At 35.4% G+C, this 22,639-nt stretch overlaps 1 protein-coding gene across 3 annotated transcripts in view; it reads left to right on the top strand.

Moving 5' to 3' along the window:
• Jarid2 (Jumonji, AT rich interactive domain 2) overlaps window positions 1-22,639 on the top strand; it is a 557,336-nt gene that overhangs the window by 507,349 nt on the left and 27,348 nt on the right. For all 3 annotated transcript variants that reach the window (XR_016549859.1, XM_090408748.1, XM_090408747.1), the window contains exon 20: window positions 5,699-5,806. Coding sequence is in view for 2 of the 3 variants with exons in the window: in XM_090408748.1 (XP_090264874.1) it covers window positions 5,699-5,806 (108 nt within the window). In the remaining variant the exon portion in view is untranslated. The remainder of the gene's footprint in view (window positions 1-5,698; window positions 5,807-22,639) is intronic.

Below are 22,639 nucleotides of genomic sequence, written 5' to 3'. Positions count from 1 at the left end.
AACATTAAATTCACCAAGGAAGATGACTTCTTATTTAGGATAGTAGTTGGATTGCAGGAAATCCAGCTTCAAGGATAATGAATGTTACACAGTGAGGCAATGAAATCCTAAGCCTGTGGTTTGTTGTGATAGGTAATTTGGGGTTGTTCAATAAACAGATCAGGTTTTGGATGTCTATAGGTAATAATGCACACATCATTTTAAGGTGATGTTTATACCACATATGTTCATGAATTGAATGTGGAAGAAATTTGTTTTGTAAGGGTTTTTTTTGTGTGGTGTGGGGGGGGGGACTTTTGAAAATGCAGTTGATGAAATGAACTATGAGAAAAACAGTATGTTTAATTTATTAACAATGAGCATGTGTGATCAGGCATTTTACTAGACATCAACTGTTAAAGCATTCTCATTAATTAACAAATGTATATATTTTTCATGCTTTTTTGCAATTTGGCTTTATGTATTGATGCAGTTACTTATATTCATAGTTTCTGTCTAATGGCTCCAACTCAGATCCTGAAAAAAAAAAAAAAAAAAAAGCTGTTTTGATGCAGCAAAATACCATTGCAGATATTATTTTGCTGTGAACACAACTTCAGAAATTTGAAAACATTTCTTCACACCCATACTTGTAACAAATGAGTTGGGATTTTTTAAAAAAAAAAAAAAGAATAATCTATGTTTTTAATTGAAATTGCTTGTTAAATATTGATTGTTTTTTATTTTATATAGAAATAGTGGATATTAAAGATTCAACATTATTTCAAAGCAGAATGTATATACATATAGAAACTTCAGAAGTTTTGACATTTTGACCAGAGAGCTTATGAGAATACAAACTTAGCATCAGAGTTGACTTAGCTTGCACTATTTAAAAGACACTAATGCTACCCAGGCGTCTTGCCTTTTGTTAGTACATTAAAAAAAGTTTTGCTGGCCTGAGAGCTGTGTTGAACTGGCTGGTTCTCTTCTGAGCCCAGGCAGAAACCTGGTTAAGAGAGCAAGAACTCCCATTGAAGACCATCTTATGTCAGAGAGTTGTATTTTTCATAAGTGAACGCTCAGTCGGTACTTAATAGTAATTATTAAAGAAAGAGCCACTTGGCTTCATTTCGACAACATAAGTTTTATAGAAATACTGGATATTAAAGATCCAACATTACTTCAAAGCCAAATATGTTGGATCTTTAAATACACATCGTTCCTGGACCATAGATGATTGGAGCAACAAATCATGCTTTCAAATGTTTCACTCTGATGGTCGTGTTTGGATCTGGAGATTACCCAGGGAGCAGTTCTGGCATGACTGCATCATTCCAACTATTATGTTTTGGAGGCTCTGTAATAGTATGGAGGTTTCATTTAGATGGGGCTTGGTTCATTAGTGGATGTGCCCAAAACCGTGACATCTGATAGCTATCTGGACATCCTAGCAACTTCATACTTCTGACACTGAGAAAGTACTTCAGCAGTGGCCCTTGCATGTTTCAGCATGACAATGCTCCATGCCATACTGCACTGTGTGTGTCTGAGACTAGTTTGCACAAAACAACATTGATGTATTGGACTGGCCATCTCAGAGTCCAGATCTGAACTCCATGCAATATTTTTGGGATGAATTAGAATGTCGAATTCACTCCAGACCACAGCATTCGTCATCAGCAATGGAGGTAACTTTGCACAAGGAATGAAGAATATTCTTGTTGTGGTGTATCAGAAGGTTGAAAACATGATAGTTGCTGTCATTCAGGCCAAAGGTGGTCCCCACTTGGTACTAGAAATGTAATTAAAGTGCTTTTTTTTTTTTAAACACAACTAGGTGTTCAAACACTTTTGTCAACATATTGTGTATAAAATGCAATTAAAGGGAGGTAAATGAAACAATAGGGCCATACAATAAAATAAATCTAAAACATTACAATCAGTAGAGCATTGAGGAATACAATAGATCAGGCACGTTAACCAATTACAGTATGTTTAAAAATAAATAAATACACAGACACTACATTTCAGTTAATTGGATAACTGTTTTACTAGGACGAGTCATGAACAAAAACAAAATGAGAATATAACATGAATTTTCTTTGTTTATATGGGACACAATGTTATTTAGTTGGGCTAGCTACTTTATCACATGGAGTGTTAGAAAAAATTATGTAATCTTGCTTAAAAAATTTAGCTTTAATAAGACATCTACAATGCTGATGAAACTGGGCTATTTTATCATGCCCTGTGATATAATTACAATACATTCTTTAGGTAAATAAAAATAAAAAAGCAGTGAATCATATAAGTGTTATAGTGTTCAGGTATGTCAGGAACTGGTAAACGAAAGGCCTGTTAGTTTTGGGAAAATGGCAAGGCTTTGCTGCTTTAAAGGGATTAGATTGGAGAGTTTAGCAGTTCAGTACCATGCCAACAAAAGTGCATGGGATGACATCTGATTTTTAAAAATAAAAAAATAAATAAAAATTGGATTGGGGCATTGAATTACAACAGAAATCAAGAAAAATTTTATGTAGTCCTTGACAATTGCTAAAGAAGTCAGCACAAAAGTTTATGGCTAATAGTTGGCGAGGAATAAACAATAAGACTGTTTTAAGTATTCAAATCACTGCAGTTTTAAGTATTCAAACATGGATAAGCTAGATATGGCCAATAGTGAAAATGGCATCCCATTAGTAGTGAATCACATCAAAAACGATGAAGGCTTTGCTTCTGTTGATGATATCTTCTTCAACACGATAATGAAAATCAAATTTTCAGGACAAAACTGTGGAGGAAATTGCAGGAGAAATTGCAACATCAGGGAACAGAGGAGGAACAAGAAAGTGATGAAGCTTGAGTGAGTGATTACCCAGAATGCTAGAAAATTTATTGCTAGAGGACAATATCATGCAGGAATGCAATTCTATATATATCCTGATTTTGTTCAACTACAGTCAATCAGAAAAACCTGATAGGCTACACTCGATTAATTCCTAGAATGTCATTAATTACTATGAACTGTATGTATGTTTGATATGTATATAAATGAAATTATTTTGGTGGCAGATATTTTACTTCAATTAAAGCTAGTTGTTTATATATAAGTTAGTAATTTTATTACTCATTTAACAAAAAACTTATCTAAACTTGTATTTTGTCTTATATGCATACACCTTTTAAACTCTTTATGTACATCTTCATATAATTGCGACAGCCACTTAATTTTGTCAAATTATGCTATTCACAGTGTGGCTGAATTAACCAGAATGCACTGTCTATCTATCTGTTTGTCAAATTCTGAGGTCTAAAGAAAATGCCAGAAAAAATAATAATAAAAATAAATATATATGAAAAAGCTTTAATGACTGATACCGAGAGATAAAAAGATCAACGTCTTCAGGTATCACAATCAAAGAAGTATATAAAGAATTACAGAGACTTAAAATTGTAATAACAGAACAAGTACAAAAAGACAGTAGCGTGTTTGAAACAAAATGCAAGCTTGAGTTCCAAACAAAGCATACTTGCTAAAGGTCTCAACTTTGTCACTGCTCCTACATCCATCCCTAAAGAACATCTCTTAACAAAGATAGAAAAGGCAGCTTCTTTATTACCAAACAAAGAAGCTAACCTCCTCCGTATGGAAGCAATCTTTACCATAAATAAAGCTAGACCTCCACCAGGCAATATTTCTTACACTGAAAGAACAGCTATCAAGTCTTTAAAAGATAATAGTAGCATAGTTATTCTTCCGGTAGACAAAGGGAATGTGACTGTCATCTTAGACAAGTCTGATTACCATAATAAAATCTTGCAACTTTTAAACAGTGATACTTACTCAGAAATTAATAGTGACCCTACAATTGAACTACACAATAGAACTAATAATTTATTAAAAACCACCTTGGAGTTACAAAGAAACATTCATATTTCTCTTAGGTCACTTCATCCCTTGATCCCACGACTGTATGGTCTCCCCAAGATTCACAAAACAAACTGCCCACTCAGACCTATAGTTGAGGGCATACACTCTCCTACCTATAACCTCTCCAAATATCTCGTGAGGTTTCTAAGAAATCTTTCTGGAATTTCCTCTTCACATATTAAAAACTCTACAGATTTTGTTTCTAAAATCAAGGATATCAAACTTAAAAAAACAGATTTAATGGCCAGTTTCGATATTGTTTCTCTCTTTACAAATGTACCTGCTCAAGAAGTCCTCTATCTTCTCAAGAACAAATTATCAAAAAAACACTTTGCTCTTCTCTCCCATTGCATAAAGTCAGGATACTTCAAATATGACAATAAGATCTACTTACAAAACTCAGGTCTGGCCATGGGCAGCCCACTCTCTCCGATTCTCACGGATATATTTCTCGACGATATTGAAGAAAAAGCTATTAACTACTTCCAAATTAACCAAAATTCTGGTATCGCTATATTGATGATATTTTCCTCATCTAGGAAGATGGTGTCAACAACCTTAATTTATTTTTAGACCACCTAAACAAATGCCATGAAAAAATCTCTTTTATCTTCGAACTGGAATCAGATGACTGCCTCCTCTTTTTAGACCTGAAACTTATCAGATATACTGAGAGTATTAAAATCTCAATTTTTAGAAAGCCTACTCATACTGATAGATACCTTCATGCTTCCTCCCATCACTATTCCCCACAAAAATTTGGTATTATTTCCACTTTAGCTCACCAAGCCAAATCATTACTTACAGAAGAAACAGAAATTGAAAATGAACTCCTTTTTCTTAAAAAAAACTTTTATTAATAATGGTTTCTCTCCTAAGAAAATTGACAAATTTCTTTCCCCCAGTCACTCAACTACTTCTGAAGATCCCTCTTCCCCAAGAGCCTTCATCTCTTTGCCTTACATCAGCTCTCTTTCACCAAAACTGGAAAAGATTCTCAAGAAGTTTAACTTCAAAACTTGCTTCATTACGCTTCCAAAACTTCATTCAATACTTAGCAAACCTAAAGAGAAGCATCTTCCAACTCAATTTCCAGGAGTGTACAAGATTTTATGTGATTGTGGAAAGCCATACAGACTGCTAAATCCATCCTTCTATGTTTGGAAGAACACCGTAGAGATATCTCCTATAACAGGACTGGAGCTAGTGCTCTCTCTAGCCACGTTCTCTTTTCAGCTAACTCAGACGAAGGCTGCCAACACATTGTGCACTGGACTCAAACTTCTAACATCCATGTGTGCTATGGTGAACTCAAGAGAAAGATTGTCGAATCTAGGGAAATTTCTCTAGATTCCTCTCATATCAACAACAGCCTGAGTTTCAATCTCTCTGATGCACACGTTGCCTCTGTTCAGTACTGGCGCACTCGCGACAGCGCGTAGTATACGTTTGTTTGGAACTCAAGCTCGCATTTTGTTTTCAAACATGCTACTGTGTTTTTGTACTTGTTCTGTTATTACAATTTTAAATCTCTATAATTCTTTATATACTTCTTTGATTGTGATACCTGAAGATGTTGATCAATTCAACGAAACTAGTGTACTAGTAGTATCTTTTCAAATATATCATGTCATCTTTTTATCTCTCAGTATCAGTCATTAAAGCTTTTTCATAATATTCCAACCGAGTAAAAATGAATTCTGAAAAAAAAATATATAGCTAACTTTAAACATCTGTTATGAGATTAGAAAAAAATACAACTCAAAAATATGTTTTTTATTTCAGGTTGTTAATGCACAAGAAGAAAGTATTTATTGTTTAACACATGCCAGTTCACATATACAAAAAAAGAAAAACTTGAAGTATTGTAAACTAATGTATACCTATGATCAGGTAAGTAATATCTATCTTTTCTTTTAGTGTTGCTTAGTGATCAGCATTCATTTTAGAAATTATGGACTTTACAACCGTGTTATATATAACTATTTTAATTTCCTGACGTTTCGATCTTCATATTAAGGTCATCATTTGGAGTATATATACAAGCTGAGTTACATTTCACACCGTAAACTAAAGGAACAATGATTTGATCACCAGTTATTCTACTGGCATGACCTTTAGTGAAAAAAAAAATAAATAAATACAGATAAAATTAAAAATTAATTAATTATTTAGAAACTACATCAAAGCTAAATTCTATTTAAGATAACATGAGAGAAACATTCTTTCACATAGATAGTTTTCTTACGGTAACAATGATGTCCTATTTTTAACATGACAATTGTTATATTAGATTTAGGATTTTGGATTATCTACAGTCCTGTTTATAGTTAAATCTTAGAGGGAAAGATTCCATGAGTAAAATACGTGCCTTCCATATGCTTGGGATTTTTAGACCATCATTACGGTTCAGATTGGGGTGGTTGATAAGAATCTTGTAGACTTCCTTAAATTTGCGTTCAACCATGTTTTGGTGTGATGTAAACAACTGGTGCTTTTCCAGTCAATTCTATGTAAAGTGTTCAGGGCATGATCAGAAAGGCCAGCTTCACCATAGTTATTATATTTAATGTGTCGTTTATGTTCCTTTTGTCTGATAGGAATTGTGCGTCCTGTTTCCCCCTATATATCATGCAATAAATACAATATACTCCAGAGTAGGCCAGTGGAGGGAGTGGGTCTTTGGATGAGTTGAGTAAGCTTTTTAATTATGCAGGAGGTTTAAAGGTGGCTTTGAGGTTGTATTTCTGTAGTATTCTGTTTATTTTATCTGTTGTCCCTTTAATGTAAGAAATGGTTATAGTATTATTGTAGTCTGGTTTATCTTTGTTTTTTATTGAGGTCTTGTAGAGAATTTTGTTAATAGTGTTTAGGCTGTAACCATTTTTTAGAAAAGTATTGCTGATAACTTTAATTTCGTGTTTCAGTGCATGTTCATTGGAGCAGATCTTCAAAGCCCTGGTTTTTAGAGTATTAATGACACCTAGTTTTTGTGTTGGGTGGTGGTAGGAGTTTATGTGTATATATTGGCCAGTATGTGTCAATTTCCAGTAAACAGTGAAAGAAAGACTGCCAGGAGGAAGACGTGTGGCAAGTGTATCTAGAAAGGAAGTGTGTTCTTCAATCTCAATTGTGAACTGTATGCGTTTGTGTTCTTTGTTTAGGTGGCTAAGGATAGTGTATGGTCTGTGGCGGCCATGAGGCCAGATCGTGAAAACATCATCAACATATCTAAGCCAGACTTTGGGTTTTAAAGGAGAGTAATCTAGAGTATGTTGCTCAAAATGTTCCATATAAAAGTTAGCAATTGTGGGGGGAGGATAATGGCAATCCCATGGCTGTGCCTTCTTTTTGTAGGTAGAAAGCGTTTTGCCATACAAAATAACCAGAACGTAATACACATGCAAAGAGCACCATATCTGGAGATAATTGTCCTGTAATAGAAGAATTGTGTCGTTGATTGGGACATTCATAAAGAGGGCAGAGACATCAAAATTGACTAATAAATCATCTTTTTTCTAATGTAATGTTTAATTTAATTATGTTTATGAAGTGTTGTGTGTTGGTCTGCTACTGCTTCTCTCAAACAATCCATGACCACTTCCCATGCACTACTGGCATTCTTTCCCTGTAGCTTCTCAAGCCATATTGCTGCTCCAAGATGCTTCCTAAGTCTATCCTAATTATCAACTTTATAGTTCAATATAAATCCTTTCTTGACAGCAAATTTTACATGTTTAGCAACTTTCTGGAAGATCGCTGCACTGTCACTCTTCCCAATTGGAGGCTGACTGTCCGCCTCGGTTATGGATATATTTTCTGATGCTGTTACTAGATCCGGCACTCTCAAATCTAGTTCTTTATATAACATGTTTCAGGTAATTATCCTTTATCAACTGTATAAATTCCACTCCATCTTGCTGTGTCCCCTTTCCTCCCTCCAGTCTATATGCCTTGGTCTGCACTCATTGTGCTAATCTGCCATTACATGGTACATCAGTTCTCAACTGACGGACCTTCCTGATCTATTATAGCAACCAACAATATATTTGGTGCTGTTGGCTTCTATGTAACTTCAGACAGCCTCGATGAACAATCTCCTCCAGGCATAAATCTTCTTTAACTTCTAATTTTGTTTGTTGTAGTTATTCATTAATCATCAGCAATACCCCGCTACTGTCCTATTCCTTCTATATACCTGAAAATTACAATACCTTTTACACTCTAGCCCTTCTTCTCAACTATGTCCTATCATACCGAGTCTGATAGACTAACAAGGTCATAGACCAATTTTTTGCAGATATCAAAGATCCTTATTTCAAAAGTATAGCTGAAAGTATTCTCAAGAAATTTGAAATAATTAGATTGTAATGTTACAATCTAATTGAGCTTGAGTATTCATTTCTTGTAATATAATAAAGATGTATCAGGGACACTGGAAAATGCAATGCAAATAATAAACAATCTTTCATTTTTCTGGATTTTAGTTCAGTTTATGTGTTAAAATTAATAACTTTGAGATAATAAAGACGCATTATATATTATATAAGTTTATGGAAAATTCTTACGTGGTAAAAAAAAAATTTATAATTTTTTTTTTCTCACATAAACATTGTATAAATTTACAGCTTAAGGATGGGTGCTGCAGATTCATCCTTCATATTAGTGTCATCATTTCATAAATTTATACTAAAAACACAAGCTATATACCCAATCTATGAGGGTGGTCTGAAAAGTTCTCAGCCTCAACCATAGATGGCAACACTGTCGGCACGATTTTTTTTTTTTTTTTCTGAGTTGGTACATCTGTCATAAGCATCCATGTGAAATTGCAAATCATTCTATCAAGTAGTTTGTTTTATACAGCAAAAGTGTTGTCTGTATCCCTTGAAATGGATAAAATTGAGTATTGTGTGGTTATAAAATTCTTTGTAAAAGAAGGTTTAACGCCAAAAGAAATTCATTCAAAGTTCATAAAAGTTTATGGACACTCTTCTCCTTCATTTTTGACAAATAAGAAATGGGCTGCCGAGTTTAAACGTGGCCATACCAGCCTTGAAGATGATCCACGTGAAGGACGTCCAAAAAGTGTAACACCACCAGAAATCATTGATCAAGTGTATGTATGTATTGGATGACTGATGAGTCAAAGTGCGTGAAATTGCTGAGACTATGGGCATTTCAAAAGAACATATAGGATATATTTTGCATGAAGAATTGCAAATGAACAAAAGCTTTGTACAAAATGGGTGCTGCGCTTGTTCACAGCAGATCAAAAATGCACTTGCATGAAAATCTCTGAACAGTGCTTGAAGCATTTTAACAAGAATAAAACTGATTTTGTGCATAGATTTATTACTATGGATCAGACTTGGATTCACCATTAAACACCAGAATCCAAACAGCAGTTGAAAACAGTGGACAGAAGCCAGTGTTCAGTGCCAAAGAAGAGAAAGTTGGTTCCGTCAGCAGGAAAGGTCATGGCATGTGTGTTTTGGAATGCTAAAGGCATTTTGTTTATTAATTAACTTGAAAAGGGTAAAACAATAACCAGGGAATATTATTCCGATCTTTTAACCAGACTAGACGAAAAAATTCATAAGAAAAGATTCGGTTTGCAGAAGAAGAAAAATCATCTTTCATCAGGACAGTGCACTTTCCCACAAAGGTGTTTTGGCAATGAGGAAAATTAAAGGATCTGCAGTATGAATTGTTGATACATCCACCCTATTCCCTAGATTTGGCTCCCTCTGACTTCTGTCTCTTCCCAAAACTAAAACTCTTCCTCGCTGGTCAGCATTTTCCTTCAAATCAAGAGGTGATTGCAGCTGTATTTTGCAGATCTTACTGAGAACTGCTATAGAGACGGGATAATTGCGCTGGCAACATAATCTCCCTTATTAGTCTTAAGGAAGATTGTTAAAAAATAAAAATAATTTTTAAATTATAAATTCGTTATTTCATTGTTAGGCCGAGATCTTTTCAGACCACCCTCGTAGTAGTGTTACAGAGCTTCAGTAAATACAGTTATATGTAGAATTTTCATGTTAGGCAAATTAAAAAAAGAAAGAAAGAAATTGTAGAAAGTTATTTATTCACATTCTAACAATTTTGCCTGGAGACCTGATTCATTGTTAAAATATAGCATGTTCAGTTTCAAAAAACAAAATATCAACAACAACAAAAAAAAAATCTAAGATCACATAATTCAGCTTTATCATTAGATCCTGATTGTGTTTACAAAAACCAAGCTTCATGATAAAACTACACTCGACATTTATTGCCTTAGTTGTAAATAAAATTAAGGCAGTATTTACGATATCCAAGTTATTCATTCAGTTAACTCGATATGATTAATTGTAGTGTGTTTATACCGAGATAGGTCAGAATTAGCACCTTCAACCAAACAATCAGGAAAACTACAAATCATGGCCATTGGAGAAATCGATTTTTGCACTTTTATGATATTAGACAGCAATTCAAATAATCAAGAAAACTGCAGATAACAGACTTTGGAACAATTGACTTTTGAACTCTTTCAGTGTTGAAAATCAATAAAACTACAAATAATGACATTCGTATGATTATTTTTAAGACTTCCAATGTTAAATATAGACAGAAAATTACATAATGCGTTGCATTATGGGATATTAAGACAGTTGATGTGATGTCATCAACCTCTATAAACAAATAGCCTAGTTGTGATACTTCACATGCAACTTTGTTTGCTTACCCTTGGATTACGGATTAAACAAGATTATAATTTCTTGGCAAGTTTAATTTAATGTTTAACCAACTGAAATTACTATCTTGAATAAGACTGTTCATCAGCATCCTGAAACTGACAACAAAAACTGTTTAAATAATCTATTTTATATTAACTCCAACACTTGATATTACTCATCTAGTTGCTGTGCTTGCACCAGTAGATCACATACCTGCCAGTGATCAAGTCATAAGAACAGTTGTTGACAAATTAGCAACAAACTTGCAAGATAACAAAAAAAAAATTATAAGGCAGTTGGCTTTCAACAAAATTCTTGTAAATATACATTTTTAAGAAGACTATTAAGTCATTAGGACGATCATTATCCAACTCTTAAACAAACAAAGTACTAAGTGTTCAATAGGCATGAAATATATATATGTTGCTTAGAAAGAAGTCAACAGACACTCCCATGAGCAAGGTGCATCATGCCATGTAACAAGCCACATATTATATATTGGAGGAATATGATGCTCCCAAATCAGGGCAACTGTATCTGAGTGAAATAGCTACGAGAAAGGAACTAACAGAGTTTGAAAGGGGCATTGTTATAGAATGCTATGCTGCAGGCCTATCTGTTCAGCATATTGTTGACCACTCCAGGTCAACAATCAGTGATACCATAGTGAGTTGGAAGTGGAGGGAGTCAGCTGCAAGTGCTACCTGCAGTGGATGACCCACGAAACTCACCGAACATAACTATAGGATACTATGAAGGATTATATGTAAAAACTGCCATTCATCGGCTGACATGTTGGATGCAGTGTTCCAGACATTGACAGGAAATCAAATCTGCATAAAAACATTCAGAACCGAGACTTGCAACATGGTTTTCATGGTAGGACTGCAATATTCAAGCCCCACTAATCCTGAACCAACATATAGCTTCAGTTGTGCAAAGAGCATGTACAGTGGGATGTAGAAGCTTGGAAAGCTGTTTTATGGGATGACGAATCACACTACTTCGGTGATTACACCACATTTTTTATTATTCAGTTATACAATATACTGAAATAATAGTTAACGACAAGTTTTGTAAATCGCAGAATTTACATCTTCAGGGGTAAATAGTATAACTTAAAGTTTAAACAAGAGAAATTAATAAATACAAATCATAACCGTTTGGCTATTCATAAACTCAAATAACAGAATGCAGATATAAAACATTATTGACGTTGAACAATACTGGACGATGTCACGTGTTCTTGTTCTCGTTCATACAGTCCAAGCTCAGATTGAGGTAGATTTTTTTATTAGAGCTGACCACACTTGATGGAGAATTAAAGCTTCATTTTTATTGCATTGGGTTGGGTTTTTCAGCATATTAGCAGCTTCTTTAAATTTTCTTATGTAGCAATTGTTTTCTATGTATGACATCATCGTTTTTTGCCAGAGTACATCATGTCCAGTGGAAGTGGTATGGAAAGCAAGACACTTTTTTTGTTCTCTTTTGTATTGTACGTCTTTTTGGTGTTCAGCCATGTGTATTTCTCCAGATCTTCCTGTCTGTCCTACATAGCAAATTCTGCAAGAGCAATGGATTTTGTAGACTCCTGGTTTTTTAAGAGGATGATGAGGTGGTTTTGGTGGATGTAGGAATCTTGAGATTTTTTCCATAGGAAGAAAGGCTACTTTTACGTTGTGTTTGTTCATTAATTTGGCTAGCTTATCTGTAACGTTTTTGATATAGGGAAGCCTCACACCACCATCCTTCACAAAAAAATAAGCTTAATTAAAACTCTTCGAGACAGAGCATACAATATCTCCAGCACACAAGAAAGATGCAACGAAGAACTAAAATACTTAACACAAATCCTCCAACAGAATGGGTATGAAACAAAAACCATCAAGAGAATCCTTAAAATACCTTCAACTAACAACACAATAAAACAGGATTACAAAAATGCAATCTCGCTTCCTTATATCAAAAAACAGCTCCATGCCATATTTGGATGACGACTACAGACGTCATTTATTCAAGGAAGCCACAATAGTGTTAATAACCAGTGGAAACCTCAACAGAAATCGGGGTACTATCCTGAACAGTTCGTGGAAAAACCTGATCCTCTCTCTAAATCCATCTGAACTACAGTTAGCCAGTAATCACATTACACGTTTACAACAAACACGCATGCGTGATAATGAATAAGAACAATAGGTCCTCTCAGTCTCTGTCACGCAAACGTGTAACCTTCATCATCATCATCATCAAATTCCTGCCATGTACCCTCAAGGGGTGTACAGGATATGACAGTACTACATGAAAAAATTACATCATTACTAACTTCCTATCTACAATTTTCCTCCAAATCAGTCTGTTACTTGTCAAGACTCCAACATTATCAGATCTTATATTTCTATCGTCTAAGGCACTTTGTACCGTATCAATCCACCTATATCTTGGTCTTCCTCTGGGTCGTTTTCCTGCCAACCTGGCAGAGAACACTTGTTTTGCTAATCTTTCCTCTCCCATTCTATTTAAGTGACCATACCATCTGAGATTAGCTCTGCTAACGCATTCCTAGATGCTGACAATGTCAAGTTCTTTCCTAATATCCTCATTTTTAATATGATATTGCCATTGATGCCATCTGTTCACGCCTCTAATCTTTCTCAGGACTCTCATATCTGCGGTCTCTAGTCTTTGGTCAAGTGTTTTACTTCTGACCCAGCTCTCAGATCCATAAGTTGAAATTGGTTTGAACACAGTCTTGTATACAGCTAATTTAGTGTTCCGACTAATTTCCTTCTTATACCATATGAATTTATTCAATTGACTTCCCACGATACCAGCTTTGCTGATTCTGTTGTCTATTTCTATATTTAGTTTACCTTCTTCAGTAAAAATTGTGCCTAAGTAGCTGAAATGTTTTACTTGTTCCACAGGTTCTCCATTCACAACACAGTTGACATTTTCAATGATTCTGCCTATTTTCATTGTCTTTGTCTTTCTATTGCTGACCTTCATACCATATCTATTACAACAGCTATTCAATTTAGTCAGAGAATCTTGCAGACTTGTAGCGGATTTATTTAGAAGTATAACATCATCCACATAAAGCAAAGAGCTGACATTGACATCTCCAATTTTGATATCAGGTTTAATACAACTTTCCTTCATAATGTGATCCATATAGATAATGAATAACAGAGGGGATAATGTACATCCTTCTCTCACACCAGATTTAACATTAAACCATCTTCCTGTACTTCCTTCAATTCTAACTGCTGACTCACAACTCAAATAAAGACTAAGTATTGCGTGATATATAATGCCCCATTGACACCATATAACTGTAGTGTATTGAATAGCTTCTCTCTTGGCACCTTGTCTTATGCCTTTTCCAAATCGACAAAACCTAAATACAGATCTTTGTTATATTCCCATGCTTTCTCGACTATTTGTCGTAAAGTGAAGATCTGATCCTGACAGCCTCTATGTGATCTGAATCCAGCTTGTTCTTCACCAAGCTTTTCTTCCACAATTCTTCTCAACCGTTTCTCAAGTATACTTGCATATATCTTACCAGAAACACTCAGTAGGAAATACCTCTGTAATTCTCACATTCAGTTTTACCTTTTTATATATGGGTACTATGAGAGCTCTACTCCAATCATCGGGAATTCGTCCCTCTGTCCAGGCTTTCTGAACTATGCAGTGCAGCCACTGTAAGACTCTTATATCACCATACTTCAGCATTTCTGGTCGAATATCATCTACTCCTGCTGCCTTTCCACATTTCAAGCCTTTGATGGCTTTTTCTACTTCAAGTATGGATATGTATTCCTGACTGCATGCCTGGTCAGTGTTTTATCACTGTGCTGTCATCACTGCTTGTTTCATTTAGCAGTTTTTCAGAGTAATTACTCCATACTTCAAGGATATCTTTTTCTCCTGTTTTCATTTCACCTTTATCATCTCTAATTCCTTTTACAGCACTCTTTCCTCCATTCCTAAGCTTCTTCAACAACCTCCAGAATATTTTGCCACCTTCTTGATATTTATTTTCTATATTCTTGCCAAAGTCCTCCCATGACTTTTGTTTAGCTAGTTTTACACACTGTTTAGCTTTCTTACATTTGTCTCTGTATTCTGTAAGAGTAAAAGCTGACTTATTTGCCAGGAACTTTTGATATGCTTTCTTCTTTTCCTTCACTGCCTCTTTAACTTCCTGTGTCCACCAAGGAGTTCTGATTTTTTTATCCTTGCACACAACCTCACCACATGCCTCTCTGGCAGAATCAATCAATGTTTCCTTCAGAGTTTGCCACTGAATCTCCAAGGTTTGATTCCTGTTCTCAAACTCTTTCATTTTCTTTTCAATAATATTTCTGTATTTTAGTCTACAGTTCACATCTGAGAGCTGCTCAACTTTTATTCGCTTTAAAACTTTCTTACATGTCATTCTTTTCAATATGAAATTCAATTTTATCCTGCTCAAGACTAAATAGTGATCACTTCCAATTTCAAATCCTCTGTACATTCTGCTGTCCTGCACCAGGGAGAAAACATCACTATCAACAATAACATAGTCAATGAGACTTTTCTTATTCCTTGCCTCTTCTCTCCATGTGAATTTGTGCACATTTTTATGTTGGAACATGGTGTTAGTAATAACCAGTCCATGTCCTGAGCAGAAATCCAACAGATATTTGCCATTATTATTAGCTTTGCTCTTTTCTCCAAATTTTCCCAAAATATTTTTGTATGTCTCACAGTCATTTCCTACTCTACTATTTAGATCCCCAACAAGGACCAACTTTTCCTTTTTCATTGTGTCAGTTGCTTTTTCTAAAGCCTCAAAAAATTCCTCCACTTCTACCTTAGTAGAACCTTCTGTGGGACCATAGGCACAAATAAGTCTCATTGTCCAGTTCCCCATTCTCATATTTGCCCACATTACTCTACTTGAGACTGACTGCCATTCAAGAAGATTAGCCTCGTATTTTGTGTTGAATACTATGGCTACAACTTCTTTTCATTGATTGTCATTGCCTGAATATAACATTTTGTATTTATTGCTCAGAAAGATCTCACCAGTTTTTGTCTTTTTTGTTTCAGTCACCCCTATTATGTCGATCTGGTATTTATCTAATTCCTCAGCTAGCTCCATTTCTTTGCCATTCAAGCTTCTTACGTTGATAGTACCGATCTTTAACTCTGGTGATGTTGAGTTGGGGTTTGTTTTCTGATTTGTTCCAGTAGCTGACTTTTCGCTGTTCGCCCTGGTTTCCTGGCGAAAACAACGGGGGCCTTGTTTAACCGGGCGACGCCCCAGCCGGCATGAAATTTTGTCATGTTGTACCATCATTTTTTATTTTGGTTGAACCAATAAGAATACAATTTGGTCGGCTAAATCCCAAATTGCCAGCCCATCCTCGTTCGTTCAGTATCAAAGTAGATACCCAACAGGGTGCACCACGAGAAGGTGAGGATTGGACATTAGGTCAGAAGCCCTGGTCGGTTCTCCGCATTCCTTTAAAGGCTATGTGGAGGTCTCCTCTCAGTTATACAGCTTTGACCCTTAAGCACGTGTAACCTTAGCTACTAGATTGTTTACGTTTTTATGTTCCTTTCAATTTGCATTTACTAATTTTTTATGCTTTTCTGTCAACGCCTTGAAAAAGCTAGACAGTTTGCTGGCGTAACTGGTAGGCTAAGAAATGTAAGATATTTGTACGCATTACAATATAGTCAGTATTAAAACAATAAGTTTGTATGTTTAATCTACTATATAAGTAGTAGTTAATTGTAAGAAGGATATTAAAGAGATATATCTGAAATATAAGGAATTGGAACCTTGCAATCTTTTGAAGAAAACGTAGGTGTTGGAAGGTTTGAGTCAATTAGTTCTAAAATAGTTAGAACATCTAAATCAAATAAATAAACAATATTAAACTACTAAAAATGTCATATGGATATAAAATAAATGGAAAAGGTAGAATTAGCAGACCAAGAAAGAAATGGCATGAAACGAGAATAGGCCACTTGATCTAAATCCATAATAAGGAGAAGACAGCATACTTAAGAATCTTTCAAGCATTAGGCAGAGAGACAGATAGTTAATCATTCCGATTCAGGTTAGGCTGGTATAAAAGGGCTTCAAAACTTTGAAAAAGCGTTCATATTTAAAACTGCTTCTATGAACAGCTTCATCCTACAGGATACTGTGTTTAGTGTCAGTACTAGGCTGTGCCAGACCAGACTTTTGAGGTTTCACATATTCAATGTAACACTGATGTACGTTAATTCTTTTTTCAACAGAATGGCCTTTCTGCCCAAAGTATGTCAATTTACATTTACAAGGGATCTGATAAAACCAGCTAATGATAGAGATGACAGTTTGTCTTTTATAGATGATAACAGATGAGAAATATTGTTGATAGGAAAATATGTGATATTAAGCCATAACTTCTTCAGAATTCTACCAATAGTTTCAGAGATACTAGAAATATAAGGGATTGGAACCCTGTAGTCTGTTGAAGAATCATTAGGCGTTGAAAGATAGGAGTGAATTAGCTGAGAAGTTCTTGTTATAAGCCTGAGGGAGAGGAGCAAACATTATGTGCTCTCTTAATTAATGATTTGATAATATTGATTTTTTAGGAGGTGTGATGAACAGATGATGTATATATATATATCTGCCCATAAAGATAGGTTTCCATTAAATATTGGTTGACAAAGTACCAAAAGCTGTGCAAGGTTGAATACATAAGTTTCTGTGATTTTGCAGTTCTATAGATTTCTGGTATTCAGACCACATGTTTTAAGATAACTAGCAAGTTTAATAAAAACTAAACAAATATAACCCTACAAGTTTCAGTCATCAGGCTTACATTGTCAGGGGGTATTAGCAAAAGTTGTACAAAAAGAGATTAGAAACAATTACACAAGTGCCTAATAAACATTTGTTATGATTTGCATATCAAAGGCTAATTTCTGTTTTTTAAATTACAAATCAAGACTGAATATTTTATAATTTTATCTCAGAATGAGTGGAAGGTCTTTATTATTAAAATAAAACCATCAAATATGGTTTTGTTTTATTTATAAAATTTAAATCATGTTTCACAGTCAAACAGGACTTAAATTTGAAACAAAACAAAATTAAAAGGCTTGTGACACTCTGGCTGACAACAAAATGCAACTGATCGCTGCACAAGGTTTACACTGTTTGCACATAACATAACATGTGTTACTCTATCTCTTCATCTTGTAGTTCTTTGCTGGAGGCTAATGAATTTATTCAGGACTGACTGAATAAGGAATAATAATAATCTCTCTCTCCGTCAATCTCCTCATGGTGGAGGACTTGTTACCCGATGTATTAGTCTTCTCCATTTGTCTGGCTTCCGTCATTCTAAATTCATCCTCCAACCTTAGTCCAATTAGCAGACATTTGATCCATATGTCTTCCATGGGACCTGTCTCTTTTAGCTCCTGGCATCTTGCCCTGCATGAAGAGGTTTTTCAATGTTCTTTCCCTTTCTTCTTGCAATGTGTCTAAAATACCATTTGTAGACTCATTTCAAGATGTAATTGATCTTGAATGCTCAAGTTGATTCTTTTCTCTGTCCAAGAAGCCTGAAGCATCCTTCTCCAGACTCACATTTCAAAAGCATTGATCTTAAGTGCCTTGTTCATTGTCCAAGACTGAGCCATGACGAACCACAGAAAAGACCAGTGATCTGACCAATCTGATCTTTGTGTTGATAGATATTTTTACAGATCTTAATGAGCTGAGTCATTGCAGATCTTTACATTTTAATCTATCTTCTTACTTCCTCCATATGACTCCTGTTGGCAGAAAGCAATGATCCCAGATGGATCAACTGATCAAATGTGTTCTCTCACTATTAGTTAGCAGTCCTGAAGTATTACAATTATGATTCCTATCTGGGATCATCAGCTCTGTTTTACTGACATTAAATCTTGAATCCATAATTCAAATTATGCTATTGTATTCTTTCAAGAAGTTCATGTCATTTTCATTTTCTGTTATTAGTACTATGTCATCAGCAATAATAATAAAAAGGGTATTATTATATTTTTTACTAGATGCATGTGTCTCCTTCTAGCAGGAGACATAAGTCCATCTTCTATGAAAGCATCATGAACTTCATGAATTACCAATACTTACTTGCTAGCTGACTGATACTGCTATTAAATTTGTTCACTGTTAGTTTAATGTTTATGAAAGGAAAACTGGAGTGCTTATGAGAGGGGGGGGTGACCATAGCCCAAGACCAACTACTGAGTGCTGAAGGTAAAAAATAATTTTTATTTCAATCTTGACTAGTTTTGTCAAGATCTAAATATGGCATCAGAAATGGGGGGAAGAGGTATATTATATGACTGCCAACAAGCAGATAATGGTGTAGCATATTATTTTTATGTCGCCTACTCCACAACTCTCCATCTCAGTCACTCAGACCAACTACAGCGGTAGTTGGTAGCATTAATACATAATATTTGAAAAATGCCATGGTGGTCAGCAGTGTGTTGAGATCGTTTGAGGTCTGCATGAAAGATGATCAAACCTGATGTAGGATTATTGTCAAGCTGATGTTGGTTTTCAACATTTTGGATGACGCTTTGAATGGACATAGAAAAAGAAATCAAGAATTAGAGTACCTCAGTTTCATCCTACCAGCCAGAAAATGGTTATAACATAACAAAAAAAACTGGTTAATAAAATTCTAAAATAACCCTCTAGACCAGTGGTCGGCAACCTTTTTAATATTAAGGGTGCAATACTGCGGGCACTGCGTTGCCGACTCCTCCTGATTTAAATAATTAAACTTAAAATTACAATTGGCATGAATGGTTTTGAAATATCTTTCTATATTACTTTTTTTAGAAATAGCCACACTATTATTGCATAATAAACAAATACATTTACCATTATGATTGATAAAGCAAGCCGCTCACGTCTGATCTGACAGATACATGCTAATTGTTAACATGAATATTCTTTTTGTATTCATTTTTTATTTTTATTTTTTATGGTATTTTATATTCATTTATATGTGACAATAATATGTTGTAAAAGTGAGGTAAATAAAAAATGTTAAAATTTGAAATGTCATTTTTCTTAAAAACAACTAATCATAGAATTTCTAAGCATGAAATGAGAGGAAAAATGCTTGTGTCATGAGCCCCCCGTAATTTTCAAAATTTATATTGCTCTCTTCATATTAAAAAGATTGCTGACCTCTGCAAGATGTGCTTTACATTTATGGAAAATACTAAGGAAAGAGGTCTGGAGCTTGCTCCACCTTTACTATGAGTTGCCCATAAGGCACTACTTATGCTTGCATCTGCCAAAACTTTTAGTTTCTATATTCAGCTATGAAATAATGTTGGATTCAATATTCACTTAATTTGTACCATCATGTATTATATTATATTTGCAGTGTTTTTTCTTTATGTTTCTTGCATTTTAGCGCATACTAATAATGAATGTATCTCTCAGATATACTGCGATCTACGTTGCAAAATTACCGCTGCGGGCTCCAAAGCAGTTTACAATAATTTCTCTGAGGGTGCACTAAAAATTCACCACAGGCACTGCGTTGCCGACCTCTGCTCTAGACTATCGTATGATTAAGAATGGAGGAGCAGTGTTATTCCCTTACATTTGCTTATTCTCAGACAAAATATCAAAAATATTGCATCAAGAAGGTATAAAGGTTACTTTATAAAGTAACCTTTATACCTAAGAAGAAGAAGGTATAAAGGTTACTTTATACCTTCAAGTATCCAGTCACAGGATACTTGACTCTATACAGGGTATCCAGTCATCCTTCCCCATTCACTATTCAAGAAATTGATGGTTTACAAGATCACTTGCATGTGTAGAAACTGCTATGTAGGACTGACTGTTCAGGAAAGATATAGATCAGAACCTAGCAAGGATGTGGAAAAAAAAAGAAAACATAAATCAGGACTAGCAGCACATACAGCAAATACTGAACACTAGATCAGCAATATAAATAATGTGCACCACCTACAGTCATCTAAACCAGAACTACTATTCCTTTCAAAACTGCCCAAACTACACATTACACTGCTCTATCCACCACAAGGATGGCATTTGTGAGAACTGACATACCATGCCAGTGACTGCAAATCCTTGAATCCCCACTATTTGATCTGCTTTGGCTCAAAATTTCTCTACCAGATCAACCTGCCCCTTTTCATATGCTTCCTCTATTGCTCTCCAAACTCCATCAACCATTTTGATCTCTTCGACTTTCTGCTGTCTGAGTACCTCAATAATGAGGTCATCTTTCTTGGGGACTTCAATGTCCACAACTCATATTGGTTCCCCTTCTTCAGTTTAACCAATCAAGCAAGCAGGGATGCTGAGGCGTTCACTATCAGCAATGACTTAACTCAGATCATCAGTCTTCCCACCAGAATACCAGACAACTCCCTCCATTCTGCCAAAATACTTGACCTTTTCCTGACAAGCTCCCCTTCCAGATATATTGTGGTTGTCGCTTCTCCTCTTGGAAACAGACCACAATATCATACAAGTCTCTTTTGCTGCAGAACAACCTACACCCACCAGTTCACAGTCTTGTGTGAACTGGTGGGTGTAGGGTGCCAACTGGGAGGACCTCCATAACTTTTATTCCTCCTTCACATGGTCTGACTACTGCTTTAGTTCTTCTGATCACCTGCTCAGGCTGAATAACAGAAATCATCCTCACAGGAATGAAAGCTTTCATCCTCTATTCCAGTCCATTCCGGTCTAAACTCTCAGACACCATCCAAGCCTTGGTTCTCAAAAAAAGTGTGCTAATGCCATAAGAGAAAAAAAACCTCTGCTTACCACAATTGGCTCAAGACCAAAACTCCAGCTGCCCTCTCTGCCTATACTGCAGCCTGCAACAGTTGTAAAAAAACAGTTGCAAAGTCTGACTTGGACATCACCAAGTCCAAGTGAGACTTTGAAAGGGCCAAATGCTGAAAACTCGCCTCCTGTCCAAATGGCAGTCGCTCCTTCTGGTCCTTTGCCAAGGCCATTGGATGCAACTTCTGCCCAGCCAGATTTCTACTACTCTCACATCCAGATGGTACTGTAGTCACCTCACCAAAAGTCAAGGTCAGCTTATTTGCATCACTCTTCTCTTCCAATTCCTGCATTGATGACCTGGGCAAAGTTCCTTCCACTCCATGAAGAATGACTCCCTTCATGTCTCCATTGGTCTTCTGACAAAAAGAAATCCAACGAATCCTTAACAACCTGAACAAAAACAAGGCATTTGGTCCTGATGTTATCCCACTTATTGTGTTAAAAAATTGTGCTTATATTGCCTCTTCAATCTATCCTGTTCAACTGGCATCTACCCAACAATATGGAAACAGGTCCACATCTAGCCCATCCTAAAGAAAGGTGATAAAAGTCATCTGTTCTCTCAAAAATTGTGGAGAAGGTCATCAACAACCAACTCTTGAACCATTTATAAATTAATAATATCAAGAAATTATATATTTGGTTTAATCCTTTATCCAAGTGTAAGCAAACAAAGTTTGCACCTGAAGTATTTTCTGGACTGGGGCAACTCGTATATAGAAGCTAATGACCTCACATCACTTGCCTTAGTATCCCATAATGCAAAGCATATATCCTTGTGGACATGTATAATACTATGCATTATGGGAAGGATCACTACCCAGACCGGTTTTGACCTTTATTGAGGTCTCATGATATTAAGGTTGAAGTAATGCAGAAATCATATTACTTCAACCTTATTGTTGGAAGTTTTTTTTTCCCCACTTGGTTAGACTATAATATAATATAATAAATTTAGTTTAATCCTTTATCCAAGCGTAAGCAAACAAAGTTTGCGCCTGAGTTGCCTCAGTCCTGAAAATACTTCAGGTGCAAACTTCATTTGCTTACACTTGGATAAAGGATTAAACTAAATTTATTTTTTTACTTCAACCT

The sequence above is a fragment of the Typopeltis vanoorti genome, chromosome 18, assembly GCF_054136105.1.
Source record: "Typopeltis vanoorti isolate ZY-2024b chromosome 18, IOZ_Tvanoo_1.0, whole genome shotgun sequence".
Lineage (NCBI taxonomy): Eukaryota > Metazoa > Arthropoda > Arachnida > Uropygi > Thelyphonidae > Typopeltis > Typopeltis vanoorti.
This window is presented reverse-complemented; position numbering and strand designations above follow the sequence as displayed.